At 43.0% G+C, this 11,757-nt stretch overlaps 1 protein-coding gene across 15 annotated transcripts in view; it reads right to left on the reverse strand.

Annotated features, from left to right (window-relative positions):
* SKAP1 (src kinase associated phosphoprotein 1) overlaps window positions 1-11,757 on the reverse strand; it is a 338,005-nt gene that overhangs the window by 72,954 nt on the left and 253,294 nt on the right. For all 15 annotated transcript variants that reach the window (XM_083583331.1, XM_083583345.1, XM_083583339.1 and 12 more), the window contains one exon: window positions 3,972-4,034. In XM_083583331.1, coding sequence (XP_083439457.1) covers window positions 3,972-4,034 — 63 coding nt within the window. The remainder of the gene's footprint in view (window positions 1-3,971; window positions 4,035-11,757) is intronic.

Consider the following 11,757-nt stretch of genomic DNA (forward strand, 5'->3'; position numbering starts at 1 on the left):
TAATTTTTATCATGGCTTTTGAGGGCTAATTAAGATATGCAAATGAAATTTTGTCTTTTAAAGCTACTTGTGTTATTTTCCTTTTATTGTATGGTCTGTGCATTATGGATGGAAATGATAGCCGTGTGTGTGTGTGTGTGAGAGAGAGAGAGAGAGAGAGAGAGAGAAAGAAGAGATTTTGTGTGTGTGCATTAAAAGTGCGTGATTGTCTGCAAGTCTGCTCCCACTCACTATCTGAATGAAGCCTTCAAGAGTTTTTCATTAGGGTGCTAATGAAAAGAAAAGGTGCCTGTCTCTGCCTAAATGCATGCATTAATAGTCTGGTAGTTTTTCAAGGAGGTTTCACCTTCCATTTCAGTGACAGGATTTCCACAGCTAAACTCTTGTGCTTTTGTGGCTCAGGAGCCTATGCCAGCCCCTTTCCCCAGTTGCTTTCTCTTGCTCAAAATTTAGGGTGTACCATATGCCACCAATGGAGTCCTGGCTGTGATACAGAATAGAAGGTCCACACGAGGAGGAGGGCAGAAAAGCATTATTATTTGGATGTAAGGGACATCATGATAAGAAACCCTCTAAATTTGTGTGGTCAATTTTAGATTACCTAAATTTGTTGAAATGAGTAACGGCCGAGCAGGGAGAACACAAATCTCAGCAACAGTACATGCAAAAAAGTAGGTCTACTTCTTTTGTGTGAGATATTGGAAAGGGAACAGGGGGTAAGACACAAAACAGGGAAGAGAGTAAAGGAGATCATGTAGAAAATTAAAAAATTGCTCAGGGCTCAGAGCTTCTCATCTAAAGAGAGAAGCAAGCATGGGGCTTATCACTAGGCAACCATAGATGGGAAGATTCAATATTCAAACTAGTTTTTCTCCCTCTTGTTTTGAATTTTAATCTTTCTCCCACCCCCACCACATTTGTGTATGTCTTAGTCAGCTTCATATTATTTCAGGCTTCCCCAGGAGGCTGCCATTGATTCCTGGTTCCCACTTCCTTACGTAACACAGAGCTATGTGAGCAGCCTGAATATGGAGTCTGCACATCTCTGCACCCCTAAATGCATTTAGCACTACACCGAATCATTTGCCCTAACGTCCTCTGCAAGATGCCCTAGCATTGTCTCCAGTCTAAAGCGTCATCTCTGCCTAAATCATTCCCAAGTGTGACACATCCATGCCAACGATTGCCACACCATGAATATTCCTTAAGTTCATTAAGCAAAATTCTTCTGCAACTTTAATTAACAGCTTCCTCCTCCTTTTTAAATTGTCTTCTGTTTAGTGTGGTCATGGTATTAACAATAAATTGTCTTTTATATTAGTTCTTGTTTCCGTAAGGAGGAGGCTTTAATTACTGGTTGCAATTGCACACACAACAGCTAGTGTGGAAGCAATATGAAAGCAAACTCCCACCATCCCTAACTATACACCATATTGGCTGTGGTTGATAGTATGTGGAGTCTAACAGCATCTGGATAACCCTGCTTTAGGTAATATTCATTTGCAAGCTAGTTGAAAAGCGCCGTCCGCAGAAACTCCTTCACAAGTTAAAAAAAGAGAGCTGCTAAATAGCTAAGATCTATATATTAAGAAAGCCATTGTTAAGGAAACATTTGGTACAAAAAGAAATAAAATGATTATAATAATTTACTTATATAGTGCTCCTCCCTTCACTTAATAGTGATTTACAGGAATATAATAAAGTAACAATAAAATCATATTAGTTAGAAATCATTAAAATCATTTTTTAAATGGATGTAGGGGAGTGTGTGTGTGTGTGTTTGTAACCAAGCGTTTTTAGCTGAATTCAATAGTGCAGGTTTTATTTTAAGGAAGAGCTGAGCTCTAAGAACTGTTTTCAGTGCCAGCATTCAGCTATGAAAAATATAAAGCAATCATACAGAGCATCCACGACTGAGCATGTGAAGAGTGAATCTGCTCTTTTACGGAGGAAACCACAGCCAATCTTCATCACACATCTCAGCTAAAGGGTCAGAATTTCTTGCTCACATGCCATAACTTCTAATAGCTTCTGGGGGATGTGAGCCCCAGTATTTCCTTTGGAAATAAGTGATGCAATAGTGCTTCTTCTAAGATGCTTCTAAAATGTTGGAGATGGGAATACCATCTTAGTGGCCTTGACAAAATACAGTTTACTAGAACACTGCTGTTTCCTGAGCTGCAGACAAAAAGACAACGCCCAGAACTGCAGGAAGCTCAAAGCAGCTCTGCCTAAGTGCTTCTTTCCTGAACTGGGCCCATACATTCCAACAGAGAGAGAAGCAAGTGGGCTGGTGGGTAGGTGGGACAGGACTGATCCAGGAAACAGGTTTTCTGCTCAGATCCTGCATGGCTTCAATTCTCAAGGAAAAAGCAAGGGTGGGGATGAAGGTGCTTGAGCACTCTGGAGGAGCAGGCTGCCTGTGGTGGCTGGGCGTAATGATTGAGAAGGCAAATTTTCCAGTCTACAGAACTTCCCTGCTCTCCTTTCCTCTTGGCGCTGGTAACTGTGACTCTCCTTTCACCCTGCCTTTGTTTTGTTACTGGGTCTGTATCCATCTCCTTCGTTTTTTCCATAAGCTTTTCCTCTTTTGCTTTCCTCACTCCTGACAATTCTCTTTCCCCTCCGCCCATCTGTTGCCTAAGTTTTACGAGCCTGGCTCCTTCTCAAAGACTTTTTGGTACCTGTTTCCTGAACAAGGAGGGGTGAGGGAAGTAGGAATATTCAAAGCATTTGCACTTGGGGGGGGGGGGAAACAACAGCCAAGAACTGGATGCTAAATTAGACAGCCTGATAGAAGTAAACATCCTTGATATGTCAATCTTAACCCACTATAGATTTAAGGATGGAGGAGTGGTGCACAGTATGCCTCTTTCATCTTTTGTATTTAAATTTTACACTATGAAAGGCCTATTTCCTATCTTGGGATTAAGAAATTCTACATCTGTTCAATTTGCTTAATTTGGACTGATGGCCAGGGAAAGGTGTGTTTCCTCCTCCCCACCAGGTTATCTGCTTTGCTTTGTAGGGATAGTGAAGCATAAATTTTAGACTGCTTGATGAAGATCAGTATAAAGAGTACAATTCCCACAACTGCATTCCGCTTGAAGGTGTGGAGGTGTCCCATTGGACTTGCCTTCTCTGAGATTCCTTTAGATCCTTTTCTTGCAAGGACTCCACTCCAGCAGAGCTACAAGACAGGGCTGTCAACTGATGCATGTGGTGTGACACACACATACACAATTAATGATCCAGGTTTTAATTGATTGATTAAATGTCAGCATGTCTATATGTTGCCCCCAAACATAGGTGCACTATTAAGGATGCTAGGGGAAGGGTGTATACTAAGTGTATACTAAGGATGTTAGGGGAAGAGAATTTACACTTTAACTAACAAACTTAGTTGGTCTCAAGGTGCTACTGGAGGTGCTACTATTTATTTCGACTGCGTCAGACCAACACAGCTACCTACCTGAATCTAACAAAGGCTAGCAATTGTTAGAAAGAAATGGCACTCTGAATGTTTCTCTCTTTTTTAGATTTGAGAGAAAGATACGGTGCCTAGCTGAGTAACACACTGTAGCCTCCCAAACCCTTAGAAAATTAACAAGCTCAAAGGCCACCAGTACTGAATATGATTCATGTTTGAAAGTTGTACTGTATCTATGGCAATTTCAGTCAAGCACTGTCAGCTTGGGTTGTCTGTGGTTCTTACGGCAAAGAAGAAAGTAAAAGAAGGCTGACTCAGGGCCGTTCTATATATAATGTGGCAGCAGACCCAGGTTTGTCATCAAGTATACAATTGACAAGGAGCTGCAGCCAAATTTTGTGTGTGGACCTGTATAATATATGTGTGTCCAAACATGGTTTTGTTTCTTTGGTGTACACCTTGCAATTATGGTGGTGATGTTGACGATGATGTAATGCATGCTGATTTGAAAGCAGTTCCAAACCGATATTTTATCTTTTACCTGTCTTCTCCATGCTTCCAGCATCTTCTCTGTCATCTGAAGTGGACAAACCAAGTTCATCATCTACAATGAGATAAGAAGTGAAGTAAATCTAGCAGTTTCTGCCAGAAAACTAATTTTGCAAAATTATACTGTAATCTGGATTTTAGAGCCAAGAAAGCTTTAAAAATAACCACAAAACAAATATAAACATCTGTGACTGCCCATCACTATTTGCACATGGAGGGGGGGATGTTTCTAAAAAAAAACAATGGAATAAAGCACTTGGTAACTGACTTATGTGCTCCAGAGCACCAGGGCATAATTTGTGCCATGACTCTGCCTTGGAATCTAGTTCTACAGAAAAAAAGGGCAAGATTAGAATAGCAAAATTCTACCTAGCACTACATCTTATCCTTTTCCTTTGCTAACAGTGAGGGTACAAGGCAGCAACAGAATATAGGGTTGGCCCTACCATTAAGCAGTCAGGTCACATGATGCTATGAGGTGGGCAGTGGCAGAAAAGTGTTGAAAGGCAGAATTGTATGGGCCACATGACCTGCCCCACATCCCCTAAACTAGCCTGCTGCCCTCAGGTACAGTAGAGGGTGCTCTCCCATTGTCAAGGGAAGATTCGATTGACACAAAGTCTGTCAGCTTCTGTACACAGCATGGGAGTGGATACAACCCTGTTCTTTCCTCTGGGTAGCAAAATGTCTTTGGATGGGCTTGCAGAGGTATTTTATGTGGGCAGAATCAGGGGACAAGAGAAAACCTGATTATGGCTTTAAAGCCACATGCTCCTTATGTGATGAGGCACAGATATTCAGACTTGGAACCTGAAGAGACTAAGAGGATTCTGCTCAGATCATAACCAATCCCGTAAATACAACCTCAGTAAGCCTATGATGGTACACACAGAGGAGCCTAGAAAAAGTGAGTAAAGTTTTCAACCATTCCTGCCCCCCCCCCCATTCAAACAACTCTTGTACAGCTACCAGATTGAATGGTTTGCCTCAGCTCCAGGCATGTGGCTAAAATTATTTGCTGCTCTTTTTAGAAAGTGTTACCTATCTCCCTCCCTCCATGCTCTACAGAGCTAACAGCAGTTTCAGCGTAAAGGAATTTGAATCAGGGAAATGGGATGGGAGGATGTGGTTAAACCAATCCTCCTGCAGTGCTACTTCCCTCAACTTCAAAGCAACAGTGTGAGGCTGCTAATTAGTATCCCCCCCCAGTCCACCACAGACCTCCTGCATCATGTCTAGTTTAGCCCTCACACAGATGACTAGGTGACTCTGACTGCCTTCCCCACTTCTGAGAGATGTTTTATAATGCAAAATTCTTATATGGGAAGAATTCTCATGTAGGCATTACCACACACCCTCTGTAGATGGCAACATCTAGCAAATACACATAAATGTATTTTCCAACTGAAGAGACACTGTGGTCAGCAATACTCCCCATGTTTGTTCATTATCTACAAGCAGCAATAAACCCAAGTGTGAGATCACTATACAGAATATACCAGTTGCAGGCTTGTTTTCCTGTTTTAGGAATTTTGCAACATTTGAAGTGGCCCCCAAAGCTGGCATGGGATATGCATCCTTCCTGTTTACTACCACAGCCCACTGGCTGCTTATTTATGACTAGGGCTACATGCTAAAAAGTCATCTATGATGACTTCATAGAGTTAAAGCAGGGCAATGGTTAATAGACTGACTTGTGAAAAGGATGAGTCCTTGGCTGAAATCGTTCTTCTGCTATGAGCTTAATAGAGACTATGACAGACAATACTCTCTAAGAAAGTTCACTTCTTATGGTGTGTGAACACATTTACTTTGTCCCACAGTTATCCCTGCTCAAACAGGTTATGTGTGGTTTTGAAATAATGCAAACCCCTGAAAAGCCTCTTCTGATCTCTTTTCAACTATCTCACTAAACTGTTTCTAACCTTGGCTGGCTTACAGCTATAACAGAAGTAACATCTTAGGTGTGGTGGTGGTAGTTTGAACGTAGCTTCACTGCATTGGAAATCACAAGTATCTTCTGCCCTAAAGCAAGTTTTGGAGAAAACAGCTCTCCTACTTCTCTCCTACCAAAGCCACATATTAACATATATTAATGGCAACACTACGTACAAATGTTAAGGGTGAAGCGATCCAGTGGTCTAATTCAGGTGTCACTACTGCCAAAACTCACTTCTGCATACTCGAGTTCCCCATTTGACTGTGACATTGTCTGCATTTGTACTTGGCTTGGCGTGGTTAAGAACCCATTTAAGTGCCATACTTCCTGATCACATGACCACCTGGCTATTTATCAGGCAGTTTGGGCAAGCCACATGGGAAGCTGATTTCAGATGTTTCCACAGCCACGTGGAACCCTGACCATACAGAATAAAATTTCAGTAGCAACATGTCAGTACAGCAACGTTAGAAACAGCACTCATCCCTATGCTGTTCGGGAACAACAACCTACATGTGAAAGCTTAACATATAGAACAGGAAAATGGGTTATCACCTGCTAGCAGAGGGAGGTAGTATTTTAAAATATGCCCCATAAACCTATCAATTGTTATTTAAGGCAGTAATAGCAATCACTTGTTATAGCGTCATAAATTTACATGGCACTTTATAAGCATAACACAAGCGGGAAAGCTTCCTTAGCTTTGACAAGTATCTCCGGTCTCACTAAAGAGAAGACAATGAATGAAACACACTGTCAGGAGATGATGGAGGCCATGGGAAGAGGAAAAGGGAGGAGGGCTGAATGCGTGTGGATGCGGAAGGACGGACTTAGCACAAGGGGGGAATGCATTCCAGAAGGCAGTACTGTATGGGTTAAGAGACTAACAGGAAAACAGAGGCCAAACACAGATCATTTGCCGTGATAACTTAACACAGGATGAATTTAACTACTTGGTAAGCTGGTTGTCTGTATCATCCCACCAAGGACAGTAAGCAGAATTATCATACTGCCTCTTTCCTAGATTGCTGATCAAGTGCAGATGTGTGGCAAAAAAATTTCCCCATCACATGGGAAGACAAGCTGGTATTTTATCACTTAGCAAATAGACATCTGTATTCACAAGATAAAAGCTGTGTTGGCATGAAGAAATGGTTCTTCCCCAGCAGTAACTGAAGGTGTGTATGTTACTGTGCACAAACATTATTCCACTTTACTTGTGTGATGCCCAACATTAAGGTATCACTTTCATGAGCCACTTAAGACCAAGAGCAGCTCCATTCGGTCCCATCAAAATGTTACCAGCCTGTGTTTGAAGTCTCAAGGCCTCGAAGCCTGCTTCTAAAAATGAAAACTGAAACACTTGGGAGGCTGAATTCTGGTTCTCATTTATTTGTTTGTTTAACATAAGGAAATTTAAACCCGGAAGACAATTCTGGTTGTAGTATGAAATCCAGTGCCTCTGGGGCACAGAGGTCTAGTTTTCAGTAAACAAAACAAGATAGCTGACAGAAGGTCAGATGCAAAGCTGGTCAGACTCAGAAACAGATCTTTTGCCAATATCATAGAATTAGTGCAAAGTGTGCCGGACAACCTGCCATGCTGCACTTTCTGGAAGCCAAAGCTTCTCCCCACCACCACTTTGTCTAGGGCACAGCTGTCTCTTACTCTCCATTCAAATCAATGCAAACCTGGTCAGTTCATCCCTCTGTGAATTTAGAATTGGATCTGAAGTTGGAGGGTCACAGAAACAGCTCTCCCTGCCCTGTTCCACCCCCACCGTTAGATGGGAAAGTGGCACCAAAGATCTTTTCTAAATAAATCAGGCTTGATTGTAAAACTCAGGCCAATGACGAGACACAACCTCATTAGCATTGATTTTAAAATAAATTATTGAGAGTGCCTTTCCCACCCACCCCACCCCCACCCCTTGCCTGCTCTGTGGATCTGTGAAGGAGAACCATAACATTTAACTTATTACAATGACTTAAAAGAAAGGCACACACACAGAAAAGCGAAGGAAAAAACCCTAACAATAATTGAACAATCAAAGCTCGATTAATATCCTTCCAGGCAATGCTATGATGTGATAAAGAGAGTAAATGGAAAACACAGGGTTGCTCATCCTTTGCTGAACAGTGGAAGGGTTAGGCCAGTTTTTTCAGGCTTCGTGCTGACCAAACTAAAAGAGTGCTGCTGCCAACCCTCAACCATCTCTTGAACCTGGCAGACCTTTTCCTACTTGTGGCGGAGGCAGCAGGAATCACCTCTAAAATGGCACAGGCCATGCATATTACATTCAAGCTCGCTCTGGGAGATCTAAGCCAAGGGACACCATTTAGAGAATGTTTTGGACCTCACGTGATTGTTCTTCAGGAGAACCCGTATCTACAATCAGCACACTGAGCGACCACAATACAAAAAATAGTTTGTTTTAAAAACAATACCACCAAACACCAACTGCTTCTCTGCAGTTTCTAAATACGGTGGTACCTCGAGTTACATACGCTTCAGGTTACATATGCTTCAGGTTATAGACTCCACTAACCCAGAAATAGTACCTCGGGTTAAGAACTTTGCTTCAGGATGAGAACAGAAATCGTGCTCCGGCGGCACAGAAGCAGAGGGAGGCCCCATTAGCTAAAGTGGTGCTTCAGGTTAAGAACAGTTTCAGGTTAAGAACGGACCTCTGGAACGAATTAAGTACTTAACCCGAGGTACCACTGTATATCAAGAACTCCTTCCTCCAGCTTTGAACCGTGTGCTATGGGCATGCCACAGTACCCCCTTGCAGCCATGAGGATACTATTTAGAGCATAGCAGGTCTCTAGAAATAGCACATGTGTCTAGGGTGAAACCTGAAGGACAATATGTACAATAAGTACACTCTCGATGTGAGGGAGACCAGAAAGGGGCTACAATTTAGCAGAAAATTCAGCAAATCTCACACACATTTCAATGGAGCTTACGCAAGAGAACTTCCCATTGCATTCTTCTTTTGAGTTTCTCAATATTGTTCATTTATTTGCTAGGTCTGCATCATGATCATCCTCTAAGGAGCCCTTGGCAGTACATAGAGGGGAATCTGGGAGGCCTCCCATCTAGGCAACTGACCAAGTACAGATGAGAACTTCATCAGAACTATTAAGCAATTCTTTTAACACAGCATTCCTCAACCTTGTGCTCTCTATATGTTTTGAACTTCAACTCCCATCAGCCCCAGCCAGAACCATGTCAAAATGAATCCACATATGACCAACCCTTGTGGCTTTACCATTTGATTTACAGACACTAAAAAATCCAAACATTGGCTGTGAAAACGACCAAAGCAATAAACAGCAAAACAGGGAGGAAGAGAGCAAACAATATGTTAGATGGATTCACATCTTGGGAATTGAGCAGCAGCCTCTAAAAGCTTCTTGTGGGCAAGAACTGGCTCTTGGTTTGAGGGGGTTCTCTGGTGCCCCCCCCATTGGTGGATCCTCTGGTTCATCCCTACCTATCTGTTTCCATGTTTATTGGCTCTTCTCTGATGTACCCTGAAGTATGCCACTGTAATTGCCCACAATGCTCTGGAGTGATGTAGTGTCAGTTCAGAATGCTATGAGCAAATATAATGGCAGATGCAGTCTTCATTGAAAGATTGATGGGAAATGGGCCTAGGACAATGGCTGCATTGGGAGCGTGCCATTAGCAGCTCCCAAAGATGCCAGCTATTGGTCCTAGGCCTGGTTGTGGGAAACCTGCAGGGCTAGGTTGAGTATCAGGAGCCAGAGTCACGAGCAGGTCAGCAATAAAAAATAACAGTGTCAGTGAAGTTAACTCTTTATTCAGAGAAACCAAAACAGCACATGCCTAATGATCACAGCAACACTTCTCAGTAGGTTTTGCCCCAATGAGGCAGTTCTGAGACTAAGGTCCCCGCCTTCCCACCGTTCTCTCAGGCTCCTACCCCGGTTCCTTCTCTGGAAGCCTAAAGCTCTGCCATCTTGCCTCTCTTTGCTCTGCCCTCTTGATTTTCTCTGTGTTCTGGGAGACCATGGTGAGAGGAGCTGGTCACAGCAGGAGGGGGAAACTCCCTGGATTCTTACACAGCCTGCCCCATCTTTGTCTCCTGGCCCCACCTCCTCTCTTGCCTCTGAGTCTGAACCACTCTCTGCCACCGCCTCTTCCTGCTCACTAAACCCTGTTGCCTCTTCAGCTTCCGACGCCTCCTCCTCCTCCTCTGCTCCTTCTTCTCCCTCTGATCACTCATCATTGCCCCACCACCAATCCCCTGGCTCTGAGCCTTCTTTCCTGGGAGGTTCTCCTGGGGATTTGCCAGCTGGTGCCTCTGACCACTCCTCTGCATCCAGCCAGTCAATGACTTCGGGGTCTTGAACAGCCAGACCCAAATTCAGTACTGGAATTCTCCCTTCCAGGGTCCCTGAGGACACTTATCCAACACAGAAGAACAGCAGGCATAGTGTTCTGTCAACCAAGCAAGGGCAAAAGGCTGTAGCCCTTAGGCTTAGACTAACTACCAATTGCTGGGCCCGTGGTGAACATCCCTTATGTTTTCTTTGCCTGAAGAGGGTCCAAGATCTGAGCACACATAGACCTTCAAAGGTAGTGTTTACTGCATCTTTTATTTTTTACACTTTGGTCATTTTCACAAGAGAGTCTCAAGAAAAGGCACTTGAATTTCCCATGACTGTAAAACATAATGGAAAAACTTGGTGAATCCAGAGGCTTCATACAACCAGTAGAAGGGTCCAAGTTGCACAGATAGTATCAAAGAGATCACTAGGTTATGTCAGGTTATGAGGTTCTAGGTTTAAGTTTTAGAATCCTTAACATGTTAGAAAACACTGCCCATCAAATTCCTTGTCTCCTTGAACAAGGTTAGTGAGCATTTGGCCCTCCCTTGCCAACAGCTCAAATTGCTCAGCAAAGCTGTTTAGCTGAGTGAACCCCAGACATTCCCCCAAGGAGATTCTTCTGTCTCGCCTTCTCTCTGCTTTACTGGAAACTCCACTCGTCTTTTCATCTCAGGCTGCTGTGCAAACTGCATTAGCAGAGCTTTCTTAATGGGTTCAGGAAAGTTTGCTGGGTCTAAGTCCTTGGCCCCAAACAGAGCCAAATTTCACCAGAAACGTCTCCTCAGCTGCCTCCATGTATTCTCTGCATTGTTTTGAAATCAAAGAAGGAAAAGAAAAGGAAGTGTGACACCAAAAAGAACTTGGAAAATTATCGAAGAGTTTTCTAGTCCAACCTGTCTTCCCAGAAGGAGTATGTAGGACTTAATTTCAGCTGGACTTCCCCAGATCTAGCTTGAGAAACTCTTTTTCATGTAAAAGGGCTCAGCTATTGGATGTGATGCATAGTAAGAAATGCCTAGCCTAGCAAATGTACCAAGTACCTTTACCTTAGCATTGCGAACCACCACAAATGGCCACTAAACACCTGAGGTGAGAGCTAAAATTTCTGGACTAAAGACTGCAATTTTAAGAAAAGCCAGAGGCCAAGCTCCAGGCTAAGTGTTGAAGAACCCTGATTCTAGTGATGCATAACTTAATAATAGTGATATTTATGAGCAATGGGCTGGTTCACACATGAGAAGTCATCACTCAAAGACTGCAACACTGAAGCAACAGTTTGCATAGGTTAATGCACCAACAAATAATATACTTCCATGTTGCCATAAATACAGTGCTTTTCAATCATTTCTATTCCTACAATCAGCTGCAAGGCATCAAGCGATGAGCAATCCAAGCCACAGGACACCAAGCCATGGGTGTAGTCTATGTGTGAACCATCCCCACTTAGGGTATGCATGCACCAATGTAGTCACTGTATG

Source organism: Podarcis filfolensis (genome assembly GCF_964270895.1).
Source record: "Podarcis filfolensis genome assembly, chromosome: 13".
NCBI classification, from domain to species: Eukaryota; Metazoa; Chordata; class Lepidosauria; order Squamata; family Lacertidae; genus Podarcis; species Podarcis filfolensis.